General features: G+C 45.0%; 1 protein-coding gene and 2 non-coding genes across 3 annotated transcripts; all 3 read left to right on the forward strand.

Moving 5' to 3' along the window:
• Positions 1 to 1738: 1738 nt before the first annotated feature.
• LOC123365354 (40S ribosomal protein SA) lies at positions 1739 to 10075 on the forward strand. Its single transcript, XM_045008132.1, has 7 exons — positions 1739 to 1836; positions 3732 to 3900; positions 5739 to 5857; positions 7443 to 7688; positions 8605 to 8733; positions 8952 to 9135; positions 9933 to 10075. The coding sequence occupies exons 2-7, from the start codon at positions 3768 to 3770 to the stop codon at positions 10025 to 10027; spliced, it is 906 nt and encodes a 301-aa protein (XP_044864067.1). The 5' UTR covers positions 1739 to 1836; positions 3732 to 3767; the 3' UTR covers positions 10028 to 10075.
• On the forward strand, positions 5501 to 5660 carry LOC123365469. The gene has a single exon (XR_006577603.1). It is a non-coding gene; the product is annotated as a small nucleolar RNA SNORA62/SNORA6 family (small nucleolar RNA).
• LOC123365467 lies at positions 7884 to 8043 on the forward strand. The gene has a single exon (XR_006577601.1). It is a non-coding gene; the product is annotated as a small nucleolar RNA SNORA62/SNORA6 family (small nucleolar RNA).
• Positions 10076 to 18559: the final 8484 nt, after the last annotated feature.

Consider the following 18559-nt stretch of genomic DNA (forward strand, 5'->3'; position numbering starts at 1 on the left):
GAAAAAGTGGCAGGTCAAGGTAATTCTGAAGCACAAAGTCACCTTCAGGCTATGGAAAGATCATTCTAATGTCCCTGGCCTCAGGCTGTGTGCATCTAAAACCAACACCTGTGATAGAAGGGCTAAGGAGAAGGAAAACGTCTAACTGGCACAGTAAAAGCAAGGCTGTTGCAGGTTTCAACAGTACTCTGTGCTCACTGTGTGAATGATAAAACCATTATTTCTATACTGCCCTAAAGGCTGCTTGTCAGTACAAGCATTGTAAGACAGATCCCAGTCTTGAAGAGTTTACAGAACAGAAAACACAGAATAGGAGTAGGGAAAAAAGGCAGTAACATCTTAAACTCTTCCCCAATTGCTGTAATATATTTTCGCCCATTGTCTCATTGTGTCCTCATTTCTATATATATGGGGGGTTTTAGGTCTTAAGTGCTTCAAATCAGGGCCTTTCCTTTTGTGTATTGCACAATGCCTATATCTGCTTTTATAAATCCCTTAATATCAGAACATTATACTTAATACTGCTGTGAAGATTATGAAAGGATTTGTAAATTACTATGGAATAACCTCTGGATACACAAAATTATACATCTCTACCCGCATACACACCACAGGTAGTAGGTATTGCACAGAGCTGTGAGGCCACTTGAACTCCAGAGTCTCGGTTTCCCTAGCCAATCCATTAGTTGAACCTGGAGAGTAAACTGTGACACAAAAGCAGGCCTACCATATCCTACAAACAGCAATTTACATATGTAAGAGAGCTGCCACCAGCTAGTAAGACAGTGACTATTATAGATTAAGAATTCTAAGGACAACAGCGAGACATAAAGGACCCATTAAACCCTTTGAGGTAGCAACAGTGGTGGATTAGCCACTGGGCCTTGCACCACCCCCCTCCAGCCCTGCGGCAGCTCCCCACGCCCCCCCCCTCCACCCTGAGGTGCCCCCAACCCCACGGCAGCTCCCCCCCTGCCTTGAGGCTCCGCCCTCTCCCCCGGGAGCCATGCAGCACCTCCCCACCCCAGCTCACCTCTGCTCCGCGTCCTCCCGGAGCACACTGCTCTGCTCTAATTCTCCTCCCAGGCTTGTGGCGCCAAACAGCTGATTGGCGCTGCAAGCCTGGGAGGCAGGAGAAGTGGCGCAGTGACCACACGCTCAGAGAGGAACCGCTGTAAAAAAATAATTGGGGGCACCGCTTTTTGGCGCCCCCAAATCTTGGCGCCGTAGGCAACCGCCTAGTTCGCCTTAGTGGTAGCACCGGCCTTGGGTGCAGTCGCATCGTGTTTCCAAGCTCTTCTCTGCAACCAGGAGGGCTGGGACCCTTACTTGTATGGGGTGTGAAAGCTGAGGTCGAGGCAGAACAAAGGACCCCAGCAGCTGGGGCTGGAACCCAAACACCAGCGGGTGGGGCCTGGGGATAACGTGGTGGGAGCTGGCAGCGGTGTGGGTGTGTGTGCGGGGCGGGGGGGGGGGTTACACTGGAGGAGAGACGGCCACGTGTTTGCTCTAGGGCCCCATCCCAGGCCCTGCCTCTCCCCTGCCCCCAGAGCCCCAGCCCGGGGACCCCCAGCACTCGCGGCTCTGCTGCCACCTGCCGGCTGCTGCCCGGCACCGGCGCTGCGGCAGAGGGCCATTTCCACGTGACTGTTGCTAGGGCCCCGAGCCTTCCTCCCGCCCCTTAGGAACCAGGTGACCTTCAACCCTTTCTCTCACTTCCGCCTACGTCGCTGCCGCTGATTGGCCGACGGGAACATATAAGTGAACGTCACTGCGCGCGGCCTCCCTCTTTCTCTCGCTGAGCCGAGCGTGGTCTCCATACGGCGTTGTCACCGGGTGAGCCTTGCGGCGGGGCAGGAGCCGGGAGCCGGCCGGGGGGACCGTCCGCGCGGGGGGTGGGGAAGCTTCTGGGCGGGTTTCGGGACGGGACCGGACCAGGCGGGGCGGGAGGTTAGTTTAGGGGCCCGTCTCCGGGATCTTCTCCCCCCGCGAGCTCGCACGCGCCGCTTCGGCCAATCCAGGGCCTTCCGCGAGCCCCGCCAAGCGCGCGCGCGGCCCCCCCGCCCTGCCACGCGCTGGCAAGTGGCGCTGTGCGGTTGCGCGTCGCTGCTGCTGTTTCGGGGGGGGGGGGCCCGTTTCGGGGTAGCTCAGCTGTACTGCAGGGAACTTAAGCAAAAGCCACACGAGTCACCGATGGCAGAATGGGGAGGTTGCTTTTTTGCATCCTTTTAACTACGGGTTTTCAGTCGCACCTTGCTTAGATTGCACCCCCACCCTAGGGATTGTCATGGACATGCAGGGTTGGAAGGGACCTCGAGAAGTCAAGCCCTGTACTGTGCCAGGACCAAATACATCTAGACCACCCGTGGCTGCTCTTGACAATTTTTCCTAAAATACTTACTTGTGTTTCCTAAAGTTAATTATGTCCATGCATATGTGCAGTTTGTAGTAATTTTTTTATGTTGGGGGTTTTTGCAAACACAATAAAAATAATGTACTATTTCCTTACTGAGCCCAAACAGGATAGAAATACAAATAAAGTGCTTTTCATATTCTTGTCTTTTTTTCTTTTGCTTTTATTGTTGTATGTTTTTAGTAGGGCTGTCAATCAGTTTAAAAAAATGAATCTCAAATAATTGCACTGTTAATAAGAATACATTTATTTAAATATTTTTGGATGGTTCTATATTTTTATAAATATATTGGTTTCAGTTACAACACAGAATACAAAGTGTAGAGTGCTCACTTTATATTTTTGATTACATGTAATTTGCACTCTAAAAATAAGTTTTTTCGGTTCAGCTCATACAAGTACTGTAGTGCAATCTCTTTATCCTGAAAATTGAACTTACAATTGTAAAATTATGTACCAAAAACTGCATTCAAAAATAAAACAATGTAAATGTTGAGAGCCTGTGAGTCCACTCAGTCCTACTTCAGCCAATTGCTAAGACAAATGAGCTTGTTTATATTTGGAGGAGGTAATGTTGCTTGCTTCTTATTTACAGTATCACCCCGAAAGTGAGAACAGGTGTTCTCATGGCACGATTGTAGCTGGCATTGCAAGATCTCTACCTGCCAGATGGGGCATATGAATGTTTAGAATTTCATGCTTAGACTACCATTCCAGAGGACATGCTTCCACATTGATGACACTTTAAAAAAAAAAAAAAAGCTTTAATTAAATGTGTGACTGAATTCCTTGGTTGAGAATTGTATGTCCTCTACTGTTTTACCCACAATGTTTACACATTGGAGTGTTGCTCTTTTAAGACTTCCGAAAGCATGTGCCACAGTTATGTAACAAAAAACCTACATATGTAACTTGTACTTTCATGATAGATTACACTACAGTACTTGTATGAGGTGAATTGAAAAAGTGTAGTGTTAGTGTAAATATTTGTAAACAATAATATACACTTTGATTTCAGTTACAACACAGAATACAGTATATGAAAATGTAGAAAAACATCGAAAATGTTTAATACATTTAAATTGGTATTCTATTGTTTAACAGTGCGATTAATCAACAGTCCTACTTCTTAGACTTGTTAGCTGCAAGAAAAGCCCCGGGTGACTGCATGTGAGATACACTGATCTAGACCTCCGTAACATGTTTGTACAAACTGTTCTTAAAAACCTCCAGTGACTAGGATTCCCCGATGTTTTGTTACTTCACACAATTACTTCTGAGTAAGTTTGTGGTAGAGTGAACTGATTTGTTGTTCCAGGTTCCCTGTCGTTACTTTAAAAGGGGAACTTTCACAATGTCCGGAGGTCTCGATGTCCTGCAGATGAAGGAGGAGGATGTCCTCAAATTCCTTGCTGCAGGAACCCACTTGGGAGGCACCAATCTAGACTTTCAGATGGAACAGTATATCTACAAAAGGAAAAGTGATGGTAAGTACTTCGGCAGTGCTTTGGGACTTAAAATGGATATTTAGTAGCAGCAACTGGCAATGATGTTTAACATGGTTACATAAGACAGACCGTACTGGGTCAGACAAGGTCCATCTAGCCCAGTATCCTGTGTTCTGACAGTGGCCAATGCCAGGTGCTTCAGGGCGAATGAACAGAACAGGTAATCAAGTGATCCATCCCCTGTCACCCATTCACAGCTAAGTGTTATTCTTGAAAAATGAATTCAGCAGAGCTGGGCTCTGTATCTTATGCAACATTGAGTACCTAGAGTAGGGGTGAGCAAACTAAGGCCACATCTTGCCTGTCAGATCATTTAATCATCCCTCAGCTCCTGCCGGAAAGCGGGCTCAGGTTTTGCCCCACTCCATCCAAGGAGTGGGGTTGGAGGCTTGCCCCCACTCCATGTGGCTCCTAGGAAGCAGCCAGCATGATCCCCTTCCTCCTCCTAGTATGTGGAGGCACGGCCAGGTGGTGCTGTGTGCTGCCCTGTCCGCAGATGCTGCCCCCGCAGCTCCCATTGGCTGCAGTTCCCAGACAATGGGAGCTGCAGGAGTGGCACCTGCAGACATGGCAGTGTGCAGAACTGCCTGGCTGTGCCTCGGAGCCGGAGGGTGGATATGCTTCCAGGAGCTGCTTGCAGTGAGCGCGTTCCAGAGCCTGCATCTCTGAGCCCTCTCTGCGCTCCAGTGCCCTGCCACAGCCCTTATCCCCCTCCCATCCTCTGAACCCCTTAATCCCAGCCCAGAGCCCCCTCTTGTACCCCAAGGTCCTCAGTCACACCCCAGAGCCTGCGTCCCCAATTTCCATACCCGGATGTGGCCCTCGGGCCAAAAAGTTTGCCCACCCCTGAGGTATATTTGAGTGAAAGTTACACTTTTTTGCAGGTTATCTTAAAACTTGAGTTTGTACCTTTTCTGGTTTGTGGTGCACATAAACTTTCACAAACCTCTATTTCCTGCTTATGGTTTTACCTTAGAAATAGTCTAGTCTAACTTGATAATGCTGGAAGGTCTTAGGGATGTTTAACAAAGGTGTCCTTTAGCCAAAATACTAATTAATGCTGGAGTTAAATAGATGCTAACAAAAACAGTCTAACTCCGTATCATGTCCCTTCTAAGTTGTTCAGCTTTCATGTTTTAGGTAGGTATGATGTCAAAATTCCAGGCCTCCGCCTATACCTCAAAAAGGGCAAATAAAAACCCAAGTGTAGTTTTTTTCTCTTGCAGATCACAAACCAATAGAATTTACTAAGTATCTTTTTTCCTTACTGTATTATCTCTTAATACAAGGATGTGCCAAACGTGCAGGAATGGCTTGAGTAAAGCTGGTAAAAAATAGGGGGGAAAAGTGTTGTGCAGGATTTTTAATTTTGTAACTGGTTTATGAAAATCAAAACTTTTGAGTTTGTCAATTTTTCCCCCAGCTATAGTGTTGATCCAAAATTGCTTTCTTTGTCAAATTGTTAAATCAATGACAGAACTGAAATTCAGAAAGTTTCTACCGCTCTGGGTTTGAATAACACAATTGTTTTGTGCATATGTGGTGATCCTTTGTTTTATTTTCCTCGTTACAAGTCTTAACTGCACACTGTTAAAGCTCAGAGATTAGGCCAGTTTCTGACCAATGACCTCTTGAGTGTCGGAAGTGTGCTACAGTGAATTGCATGACAGGATATTCGCTAACACCAGGAGAGGTGTTCCCTCTGTGACTGGGGTTTGATAGTAATCGCTGCCACATGCCAATCTAGTTGCACAAAAGTGCAGCTCCAATGAGAGCTTATACTTGTTGGTTATTGAGGATGCTGATGTTAACATTAGGTATTTACATCATCAATCTGAAGAGGACTTGGGAGAAGCTTCTATTGGCAGCCCGTGCCATCGTTGCCATTGAAAACCCAGCTGATGTGAGCGTCATCTCTTCCAGGAATACTGGACAGGTATGGACCTTATTCATGGGGCGCAAGGCCTGCTTTTGTAGAGTTGTGCTCACTGAGCATATGTTGCATGCAGGGCTGTGAGGCTAGGTAAATGGAAGCAGGCAACCTGAAATCTAATGCTTATTTTGGACATAGACTTGTTGCATTTGGGGTTTGGGAAGAATGTGTGTCCATTTTCAGCAAATTTCACATATACACAGAAGCTTCGAGTCTGTATGTTCTGCAGACACAAGTTGAATAGTTCGTAGTGTGCTGTTCTGTTCCTTTAGAGCAAGTGTCTTGGATGTGAGGGCTAGGTGATGGTAATTAAGGTAATGACAGATTAGTGACTAAATCAGTTGTTTTAGATGGGTTCTCATGCATTCTAATTATGCACATTTCTTTCTTCACTTCTTGTAATCTTGGGGGAAAACCTGCTCCTGCATTATACATCCCTTTTGGAGGCCTGGTATTGCAGCTGTTACTTTTCCCAAGTCTCTTGGGAATCAGTCAACATTGCACATTGGTAGGGGTTGTTGCTGAATGAGATGGTGTCTCTGGGTTTCCTGCATTGCAGTGCTTTCACATTCCATTTTAATGATAAACTCTTTAAGACCTATTTTCATTCTCCAAATCGAGAGATGCTGCCATAAAAGCAGTTATGATGCAGCAGGGAATTTACCCTTCAAATTAAGTCCAGCCTAGCCACTGTTAGCTTTTGCCTCTGCACTGGTAGAGATGGGCAAAAGAGTGGGTTCAAATTCATAGTGTCATGATAGGTAGGTCTTGTATAGGTCTAAGATGTAAGCAGAAGACCTTCAGGTTGTGAATGGATTTTGTTGTATACTTCAACTGTTAAAACTTGGAGCTGACTCTAATTTCTTGCCAATGACCTCCCAAGTGCCAAAAGTGTGCTACAGTGGAGCAGCATGGCAGGATGTTTGCTAAAACTCTGTGACTGGAGTTTGATGGCAATCACTGCCACATGCCAGCCTAATTGAGAAATCTGATGGGCTTAAAGAATTTTTCAATAAATTAGATTTGGTGGGATATTACTGAGACATTGACGCTGGTAAATTTAACTGTTTTTTCACCTGTGATTAAAGTTTTGCTGTAGCCAGATATGGGAAATTGAAATACTGTATAGAAATTTGGGGAGAAATATTTTGCTTTCTTCCATTTCCTTACACCCTCACCCTGTATTTGTTACAAGAGGATCAGTGTAAATACAGAAGCTAGGTAAATAGTAAAGCTAGATTATTAGTGACATTTAAGAGTAGAGTTAAGACCTCTGAGGAGTCGCATATGGTTAGGATTAGGAAGTAGTCCCATGTTTCTACAGTCCTGGGCTGGCTGCTTATTTCACTGATAGATGAGGCATTACTCCATTTCAGTCTCGCAGAGCTGGAAATAATTGTGAATGTGACTACAATTCCATTCTGTTTCATGCCAGAGTTGAGTTGTCGGAGTTCAGTCAGACAATAGAAATTGAAATAGAAAGAAGGTCATTCAAAAATACATATCCTCTTTGATTGCCACAGTACCATGATAGAGAGATTGTTGATCCAGCTGTATAATCCTGGTTTTGTTTTTACTCCCCTGATAGCGTGCTGTTCTGAAGTTTGCTGCTGCCACTGGCTCTACACCAATTGCTGGACGTTTCACCCCTGGTACCTTCACAAATCAGATCCAGGCTGCCTTCCGTGAGCCGCGCCTTTTGGTGGTTACAGATCCCCGGGCTGATCATCAGCCATTGACTGAGGCATCTTACGTTAACATCCCAACCATTGCGCTGTGCAACACAGACTCCCCGCTGCGCTATGTGGATATTGCTATCCCATGCAATAATAAGGTAGTTGCTCTAGTATTCAGTGCTTCTCCCTTTGGCACTCACTCTAGATCCATGGTATGGAAACCTTAGTATGCACTCTTTCAAAACCCTTTCTGCAGAGAAGGGCTAGAAAGTATTGGCTATCTAATTTGGTAAGAACCAGTTAAAGCCTTTTGCATGGTGTGGGAGGGAGAGATGGTGTGAAGGAGGGATTGAACTGCACATTGTTAGAGCTTGGAGCTGAGGTCAGTTTCTGGCCAATGAACTCTCAAGTGTAGGACATGTGCTACAGTAACCATGGCAGGATTTTTCGCTAACGCCACAAGGGCCTTTGTGGTCCAATGAGTGGAGTTTGATAGTGATTCTTGCGACATTTCTTAAACGTGAGAGATAAAAGTAAAGCACCAAGATGAGTCTTCCAGCTGATGAAATTGCTCTGGAATACATCTGCGCGTCTCTGGAACTACCTCAATGGTGAGGCTTATGGGGGCAGGAGCCTAGGATGTTGATTAGACCCTTACTCTGAAATTTGTTCATACCTAAATCAAAACTTGAACATATTCAGAATATGCTGTAAATTTTGTCTATTTGGTCAGTTTTTCCTAGCTATGTAAGTTCAGTTACCCCATAAACATACTACTCATATCTGTATTCTTAAAGTCTTGATGCTTATGGGGTGCCTATGAGGTATTTTCACCATTGATCTGAAAAGTGAGCAGTGCCCGAAAGGAGTTGCCTTGATCTTTCAAGGACCCTCAGGAAGGGTTTGAGGGAAAAATAAGCATTACTCAGTTACAAGAGCTTGTGCTTTTAAGAGGTTTGGACTTGGTGTGTACATTTTGTGCTCTTCTTTTATAGATTTCAGCTATGGCATATATCCTTCTTTTTTTTAAGGACTGGTTTTGAACCAAAGGTTAGACACCAGTTTGTGTTTCAGGGGGCCCATTCAGTGGGTCTGATGTGGTGGATGCTCGCCCGTGAGGTCCTGCGTATGCGTGGTACCATCTCCCGTGAACACCCATGGGAGGTCATGCCTGACCTCTACTTCTACAGAGATCCTGAGGAGGTAAAAACTTCTGGATTGAGTTGGGAGTGTGCATGTAGGGGAGGGTATGGAAACAACCTTGCTGGTCACTTGAGGGAAGTTTCATCTGTAATACAATCACTAAAATAGTTAGAACCTCACTTTAACCTCAATTTTAAATGGTCTTCAAGCAGTGCAAGTTAGCTAATATAGGAGTGTACTCCCTCCCGCTGAGATTCTCACAATCTTGTGTCTGGTAGATTGAAAAGGAAGAGCAGGCTGCAGCTGAGAAGGCAGTTACCAAGGAGGAGTTCCAGGGTGAATGGACAGCCCCAGCACCTGAATTCACCGCTGCTGCTGCTGCTCCTGCTCCTCAGCCTGAGGTTGCGGATTGGTCTGAGGGGGTGCAGGTACCATCTGTGCCAATCCAACCATTCCCAACTGGTGAGTTTTTGAGAAGTGTGCTGATGGCAGATATAGAAGTTCTTATGTGGGGGATTTTTTTAAAGAGCTGACTTGGTGATAGTCAACTATATGAAACTTTGGAGATGCACATAGAGCTCTGACTAGCTTTCATGTGCATTGAGTGAATTTCCTCAGATTTTCATTAGTTTAGAGTGCAGTTCCATAGTATTTGCCAAACATTTCCTGCAGATGTCCTCTGGTTAGCATGGCTGAGTATTGGGAAGTATTTTTTATCTATTCATCTGGTAAATTTGTATAGATTACCCTGTCTTTAGAGCCTAAGGGTATGTCTACACTGCACAGTTGTCGCTGAAATTTTTCTTTCGTGGGTGCTTAAAAAAGCCCCCCACAAAAGACAAAAGTTTTGCCAATGCAAGCAACAGTGTGAACACAGCTTTGTCAGCAAGAGCGCTCTCCTGCTGACAGCTTATGCTGCTCATGGGGCTGGAAGTATTTTGTTGGCAAAAGTGCTGACAAAATACTGCAAAAGAGCATTCACACACACTGACTCTTAGCAAGAGGCTGTGTAGACACAGCCTTGTCACTAAAGGCTGCATAGTGTAGACAAGCCCTTATTTAACCTTTAGATCGGTACTTCTTAGTGGTCACAAATTGTTTCCCAATGGGATACATGAACAGTAAACCACACTTGTTTCCATAAGTGTTCTTGCCTATTCAAATGCATGATTAGATATGCATGTGAAACTAGTTAATAGATGCACAGGATGTGAGTACAATTGCTGTAGAAGTTCCTGATAGTCACTTTATTATTTCAGAGGATTGGAGTGCCCAGCCTGCTACTGAAGACTGGTCTGCAGCTCCCACAGCACAGGCCACTGAGTGGGTTGGGACTGCCACTGAATGGTCTTAACTTCAATACAAGTACAGTGAAAGAAGTAAATAAAAGATCTGTTTCTTACACCTTGCATTTCTGGTCCTCCTTTCTGGTATATTGTTTTTCTGAAATCTCAATTTACTCTCCAGTTAGTTTCTTTAGACATAAGCAAACTTGATGTGGGCACTTGCCAAGATTTGGGATGCCCAAGATGTAACCTATAATTTTCACTTTGTAAAGTCTTATTTGTGCTTTTCAGAAACAAATCTTCATAGAGCTTGTTCTGATCAGAAAAGTATTAGTGCATGGGGAATGTTGTATATAACTGGCTCAAATAGCTACTCCCTTGACATGTAAGAGGATGGGGTCTTCTACACCTAGATCACCTGTTTTACGGTGGGACTGAAGACTTTCTATAGTTAGTGATGGGCATTTTGGACTGTTGATACCATAGGTTTAAAACATACTGTTGGAAAGGTGCCCAGAAATTATGGAGATGTTTCAGACACTAAGTCCACTTTAAAAGGCAGCAATTGAGATTTTCCACTTGAGGAATCATCCTCTCATGAATTATTTTGTATACATCTAGGGTAACTTCCTATGAAAACTTCATTGCCTTACAGGGAATACTTAATGCAAATTGACTATTATAAAATCCTTTAGGCTGGTGTAAGTGACTAATGGATCTGTAAAACAAGCAATATAGAGAAGCAATTTCCTGCAAGTTGAATAATTTCAAGAGGAAATTTACAGGGCTGGTGAGTCGTGAGTTAATAGTGGAAGTAAACCAGGTTGATTGTCTCTAGATTATTTTTGAGTCGGACTAAGGAGTAAAGACAGAAGTTCACTGGCTGTCAGTACTAAAAGCCTATTCACATTTAACTGGCCATAGCCTCTAAACTCCGTAGCTGGTAGGATGGGGACTGTTGAATCCCAGACAGATGGAAAACTGAAGTGATAAATGCACACTGGCTTATTTTTCTATCTCCCATCATACAGGTGTAGCTCCTTAATCACAAATAATGGATGATAGCAGTAAAGGGGCTATATCCATGCATGTTGCACAAACTACCACCTCAGACCGCTTCCTGAATGCATCCATGAATCTCATCAATTGCATATTAAAATTGTGCTGGGAGTTCGATATTTAAAGCCTGATACTGAGGAGAGCTGAAAATGGTATCTAAACACACAAACTGGGAAGAGCTTGTGCCCCTTTGTTATACATCTACATGCCCAACAGAGAGAAATGTTCCTGAAACAAGTGCAGGTTTTAACTTAAGTAGCATTGTTTTCTCACATTTTACCATTATTCAAATTGCTTGTTTCCCACCATCTCAGATATTTGTGTGGGCATTGATCCAAGCTGGGTGTTGTATCTTAAGCCTAATGTTGTTGGGGAGGGGTGGTGGTGGGAATGGGTATGGAAGGATGGTTTGAGTGAATCTGAAAGGGCTGAAGATCAACTTTGAAGCAGGTGACCCTACTAGCTGTTTAATTTCACATATAACCATTTTATAAGACAAAAGGACTAGCAAGAGTACAGACAAGTCTGCATAGTTCTTGTCTAGTGGATGTAAAGCTGTCTATATGGAGCTGTGCTGCTGCTGCTTTTAGGTGTTCCGATAAACCAATGTGTCTTTGATGTTTAGAATGGATTATGCCCTAGAGCAGTTGTCCCCAACGCAGTGCCCATGGGCACCATAGCGCCCACCAGGGCATTTATGTACACCTGCCTAGTGCCCAGCAAAGGGGAGAAGCCGCAGCCCTGCGCCTGCTGGGGACGGAACTCCGGGGCTGCGGGCACAGTGTTCTCTGTCTGTGGCAGGCACCGGACCGCGCCTGCCTGGGACAGAACTCCAGGGCTGCAGGCTGCGGGTGCTGGTGTTCTGTCCCTGGCAGGCGCAGGGCTGTGGCCCCCGCGTCTGCTGTGGACAGAACTCCGGGGCTGCGGGCGCCGGTGTTCTTGGTCCCAGGCAGGCGCGGGGCCATGGCTTAAGCCAGAGAGAAGCTGCAGCCCCTGCGCCAGCTGGGGACAGAACTCCAGGGCTGCAGGTTGTGGGCACCGGTGTTCTGTCCTTGGCAGGCGCAGGGCTGCAGCTTCCCTCCAGCTTCTCCGGGGCTGCAGGCTGCGGGTGCTGGTGTTCTGTCCCCAGCAGGTGCTGGGCCGTTGCTTCTCTCGGGCTTCGACGCTGGAGAGAAACTGTGGCCCCACCCCTGCCAGGGACAGAGAACTCGGGGGCTGCAGGCTGTAGGCGCCAGATCTCAGTCCCTGGCAGGCACGGGGCCAGAGAGAAACCGCAGCCCCACGCCTGCCGAGGACAGAACTCCAGGGCTGCAGGCTTCATTCTATGTTAAAGTAAGAACAATAAATATATTTGGACCAGCAGTTCAACAATGTTTAACTTTTTAAAAATAAATAATGAAAATTGTTTATTTTGTAAAAACTCAATTTTTCTTAACAGGTAGATAAAAAAGCAAATTTACATGGTAAGGTGAAAGAGTAACTGCTGAATAATTTAATACCTTTTACATGTAAAATTACCCTTTTTATCTTATGGGTTCATATATTATGTATATTATGTTTTTGTATTAATGTACAAATACAAAATAAGCCTTGAAAAATTGTTGACGTCCACCACTCTCTTCTGAAAACATGAATGTGCTACTGGCCCCAAAAAGGTTGAGGACCACTGCCCTAGAGCCACCAGGCTTGTGAGGTTACAGTGCATGATTTGATGTATGGAATTCTATCAAGCCAAGCACCAGTGTTATCAACAATGTTCAAGGTTTGAAGCCCTCCAGGAAGCTTTTGTTTTGCAGTCCTCAACAATATAGCGTGGTTTGTGGCTCCCAACATTGACATAGTGGGCTGTCTCTAAAATGCCACCACAATTCTGCTACAGCACAATGTCTGGGATGAAACCAGTTCAGAAGGCTCCATTGCCTTTCCAAAAAATCAAACGGGAGCGGACATTGAGAATGTCTCATTCTCTGTGGACCATGAAGCTTATCACATGTTATCTAGTGTAAATCCCTCACCTGGTAGCTTTGATAATGTTGGGATGTAACACTTAAAACTACCTCATCTTTATATTAACTGCCATTGAAGTTTTACATATACACAGTTGCACTTTTAAAAACCAACTGATTGTAGGGGGAAGATGTGTGTTCAAATCTTTGCAGCTTGGGAGGGTTTTTGATCCCATCAGCTAGATTAAGGCTCCCCTACTTCTGCTTCAGAGGCCCTCTATTGTAGGAAAATTATTACATATAAAGTAGCACTACATTAAAATGAAAAGGAAATGTGCATTTAAACAGGTGTAATAGAATCCCTACCACTATTCACTCAAAGAAATTCAAGGTCTTTGAAACAAGATGGTTCTACTAAAACTTTTTAAAATTAAAGTTGAGAGCAAAATATTCAAAGAGGGAGAACACTATATATTAATATACAATGTATAAAACTGAAATGTTCATATTCATTTTTAAAACAATTTTGAATGTTTTTCATTTTTTAGTGTGATATGAATGTGCTATATAAGTAAAGATACCTTTATTCTCTACTAATTAGAAAATCAAATATTGTAAATAAAAATAACACTAAGGCTATGGGAACTCATCTGATCCAGTAAATATCTTCTCCATGAGTGCATCCTTTTATTTTTTGAAAAATAAATATATCCATGTCAGATTTAAATATTGCTGGTCATTTTATACTGTTGTAAATGGTGGACCATGTATGTTGCTCTAGGTTTATCTTGAAGTGAAACACACTATTGTACTTGTGAGACTTAAACATGACATTGCATTTTCTATACTCCAGCATATACAGCTCAAGTTATTTATAGAGCTTTTACTTAAATTACATGAGTCAGTTGGAGTTAGAGATTTGATTGGAGAATGCAGTTGTGCCTGTGGCCTACCTACAGTTGGGGAACCCCAGAGCTGGATTATTTTCCCTGATTAGTTATTTCCCTGCCCACGGGGTGGTGCTGTTGCACCTAGTCTGCGTAGGAGTCCAGCAGCACAACACTGTGAAAAAACAAGTGCTTGACAAAGCAGTACCTTGGGGGGAAGAGACTGATTCCACTGGTTCAGTCAGTGGCAGATTTAGAGTTTGCGCAGTTTCGTTTTCCACCCTGCGCACCCTTGGGACCCAGCCAAGAAAAAGAACACTAATCTCCCCCCTCCTGCCCCCATTTTTCATTTTTTCCCCTTCTTTCTTCTAAAAGTAATAGGAAGCAAATGAAAATAAAGTGAGGTACTTTGCTTGGGATAGGGCAGTGGTCCCCAACCTTTTCATCTTGCAAAGAACCGTGGCAGCGATCGAGCATCCGCCAAAATGCTGCTGAATTTGGCAGCATTTTGGCAGCGATGCCTCTCGGTGACGTCGTTTGCCGCTGACAAGCGATGTCAGCGAGAGGTGTTGCCGCTGAAATTCATCAGCATTCCGGCAGACGCTCGATTGCCAGCCAGGACGCAGGTGCATTTAGATGCCCCGGGGGTGTCATGGTGCCTGCAGGCACCACATTGGGGACCCCTGGGTTAGGGGGTGCAGGCTCTGGGAGGAAGTTTGCAGTTCCTGGCCAATGGCAGCTGCAGAGTCAGTGCTTGGGTCAGGGGCAACATGTGGAGACATCCCCCCCCCCTAAGGGTGGCATGGTCAGGGTCAGCCTTAGCGCTGCAGTGCTGCTGCTGGCATGTCTCTGCGCACCCCTTGGGGGAATGGGGGCAGCAGGTCTCCATGCACTGCCTTGGGCGGAGGCAGCACATGGATCCGCCTCTTCCTCTCCCCCACCCCCAAGGGCTCACACAGATGTGCCAGCAGCCAGCCACTTCTGAGAGCGCTGTGGGGCCACCGGCCATGGAATGCAGGCCGTCTGCCTGCCTAAGCCCTGCTGCATTGCTGGCTGGGACTTGGGGACAGGTTGTCAGATGAGACTTGTCCTCCATTTTGGGGGCGCCCCTGTAACTGCATTGTTTCATAGTAAATCCGCCTCTGGGTTCAGTAAGGGCCTGATAAGACTCCCCTCCTCCAAGAGATTATCACCCATCCTCAAACCTGCCATTCTCCAAGCAGTACTGAAGAAACCATCATTAGTACCTACTGTGTAACTGCTAGCTAAGCAAGCTATTTGAGAAGCTGGAAAGACAGGCTTCAGTCCCAGCATATCAGCCTTCTAGCCTCTTTCAGTCAGGGCTAGAACATGGTATAGACAGCACTTGGCTCTGACAGCTGACCTGTCTGCAGGCTAGAGTACATCAGTAATCATCCTAATGGACTTGTGTCACATTTTATACTATTGACTTTAATATAATCTTGTTTTACCTCCAAGAGATTGAAAAGAAACACCCTGAAATATTTCAGCTCTTTTCTTTCACTGAAAACCCAGAGAGTTGCTTTGGGCAACTGTTTCTCCACCTCAAACACTCTCAATTCACAAGGTTCGGTCCTCTCCTTAACATCTCTGAAACCCTTGGGAAAGCTGGTGAGAATATGGCATAAAGTGCCATCAGTAAGTAGATTTCACCCAGCTCTGCATCTTTATCAAATGTAAATAGAACCATTTCCCAGTAGAACCCTCATCCTGATAAATAAATTACAGTATCCACTGAGATGCCTCTTAACTGCAGATGCTACTCTGGCTAGACACATTTTGAATATTAAACTTTCTCAATGTTCTGCTGTAAAATTTACATTGTTTTATTTCAATTATAGAGGACACGTGGGTGGTCATTGGCCTTGTAAGTTGAAGAGAACCTTTGACACCTCCATTCCTAATTTAAGCCACCCTTGGTTCTCTCTAATCTGGGAGAAAGTGGAACTCACAAAGGGTTGATAACAAGCACGGCAGCTTTGTTTCAAGCATTCCCAGATTCGGTTCTCAGGTTCCTTGTAGCCATAGTACTCACAAGCTGAGGTGGAAAGTCCTTGAAGCAGAAGGTCTCATTTCCATCAGGTTGAGCACAGTGGTTCGCTACCTGGATTTATTGGCACCATCTGTCTTCCTTGCATTTCAGGCCCCGTTGTTTACTCTTCTCTGGTTCCTCCAAGACGGTTGCTTTGGGCCGTGTTTGAAAACAAATACTTTTTCTTGTTGACTCAGTTTTTTCCCCCTTTAATTTAGCTCCTTCCTTGTACTTTCTAGTCTCAGCTTTCCCAGCACAATCACTGCTTTTTTTTTTGTTTTCCCTCTCCCAGTCCGACTGGCTACCTTCCTTTGTCCTCTTTTGCCTTGGGTAATCAGAACAATTTCCCTGCTTTGGAAGCTTATACTTCCCTCAGCTTGCCCTGCTGGTGTTACAAAAAAACAGGAGTTTTTAGATGTTGACTGTGGCTCTTACTGAATCATAGAAATGTAGGGCTGGGAAGGACCTTGAGACGTCGTCTAGTTAGGGTGACCAGATGTCCCGATTTTATAGGGACAGTCCCGATATTTGGAGCTTTGTCTTCTATAGGCACCTATTACCTCCCACCCCTGTCCTGATTTTTCATACTTGCTCTCTGGTCACCCTACATCTAGTCCATTCCCCAATGCTGAGACAGGACCCCTAGACCAGGGGTTTGCAACCTTTTTCTTTCTGAGCCCCCACCAACATGCTATAAAACCTCCATGGCCCACCTGTGTCACAACAACTAATTTTCTGCATATTAAAGCCAGGGCAAGTGTTATGGGGTAGCAAGCAGGGCAGTTGCCTGGGGCCCCATGAAGCTAAGCCGCTCAGGCTTCAGCCCCATACAGTGTTGGGACTTTGGCTTTCTGCCCTGGGCCCCAGTGAGTCTGATGCTGGCCCCGCTTGAAACCTGTTCACAGCCCCCCCAGGGGGCCCTGGACCCCTGGTTCAGAACCACTGCCCTAGACCATCCCTGACAGGTATTTATCTAACCTATTCTTAAAAACCTCCAATGATGGGGATTCCACAAACTTTGTTAACCTATTGCAGTAGTTACCAAGCCGTATAGTTAGAAAGCTCATCCTGCTGACTGCCCCCAGAGGTGTCACCCCTCCCCTTTATATCAATGGAGGGGAAAGAGATCATTGTTCCCTTTGTAAATTAAGGGAGAGCATTAGTCAGGAGTGTAGGCTCCTCTTTGGCCTGCTTGTCCACTCATAAGACACAGGCCCTTTAGGCTCCTTTCCACTGTAACTAATGGGAAGGAAAGATGAAAATGACTGGTGTGAGTGAAAGAGAAGGGAGGGAGTGAAATACTTGGGAAATAAGAGAAGGAAAAAACAGAGACATGTTGCTGTAACAGGTCCTGACTTTTCATTTTGGAAGGGGAGGGGATATCAGGGGAAACAGGGAGGTGGCTTCATTGAGGCACAATAAAGGAGCAGCATCTTTTCCATCTCGCAGCTGCCAAAATCCTCTTTTGTATAGTGCCGTCATTCACAGTGCAGTTAGGGTCTAGTCCTCCCTGCAGGTTCCTTTAAAGCCCTCCCCCTTTTTTTTTTCTGTGTGTTTGGGTGCAGCCATTTGCCTCTCTCCAGGTGCTATAGACTGGGTGTAGTTCTTCAGCCCCTCCCTTAGGTGTGGTTTTCTCTCCATTGGGAAGAGAGCTGGCAGGTAGAAGTTAGGCATGGAATGTTTTGATGGCTCCAGAAATGTCCTTTTCTCCATCTAACTTGGCTTCTGGTAGCTCCAGAACTGATGTACTAGTTTGCTATCCTAATATAGCTACAGGGAGTGGTGATTCTCTAGCTTGTGAGCTAAAGATTCCTTGTTTGGACATTGTAGTCAGCCAAATATGCTCCGCTAGCTCATTTTGAAAGTCTGGGATCTCCAGCAACCAGTATTGCCAATCCCAAGTGTTCAAAAACCAGGAATTGGGCCTCAAAAGATCATGAGATTTAAAAAAAAAATAGAATACATTTTGGATCTAGTTTATTAGTCTTCTGGGGTTTTTTTTTTTTTAGCTTTAAGATCAAGTCACATTGTTAAGCTTTTCTCTGCAGCCATCAAGGTTACACACTTTTTAAATGAAAACAGAGATTCTCACCTAATCACATGAGCTTAGGCTGGGCCTTTAAGAAAAAAAATCAAATATAATGAGACACAATATAATTGTGAGAATTGGAGTGGGTGCACTGGGATTCAGTCCCTGTGAGACTACACTATGTGGTGAGGGTTAGCTCTCTGGATGACTGTTGTACCTTAGGATCTGGTGGTAGCAGACAGCATGACTCCTGCAGGAGAGGAAGGGCTCACCGGTGATAGGTAAGTAGTAGGTCTTTACATCCATTTTAATGTATATTTTATTTTAAAATTCCAGGTGTTTGTTGTTATATTTGAGGAATAGTTGATTGGCCTTCTTTATAGCGTTCACTTTTATCTCCCTTTATAGGGCTGAATACGATCCAGGAGAAATCCTGTTACTACAGATAAATTAGGAAGGGTTCTTCATGTGTATGCGTAACACAGCATGATGAACTAGTGCTAGTTTGGGACGAGAATGCTACTTTGTTGAAGTCTTGGTTTAGGGGTTGTTTCTCAGGCTAATGATTGGGGGCTGTTCCACAGCGAAGGAAAGCAAATCTCTGACTACTGGGGGAAGGTGGAGTA

The sequence above is a fragment of the Mauremys mutica genome, chromosome 2 (assembly GCF_020497125.1).
Source record: "Mauremys mutica isolate MM-2020 ecotype Southern chromosome 2, ASM2049712v1, whole genome shotgun sequence".
NCBI classification, from domain to species: Eukaryota; Metazoa; Chordata; order Testudines; family Geoemydidae; genus Mauremys; species Mauremys mutica.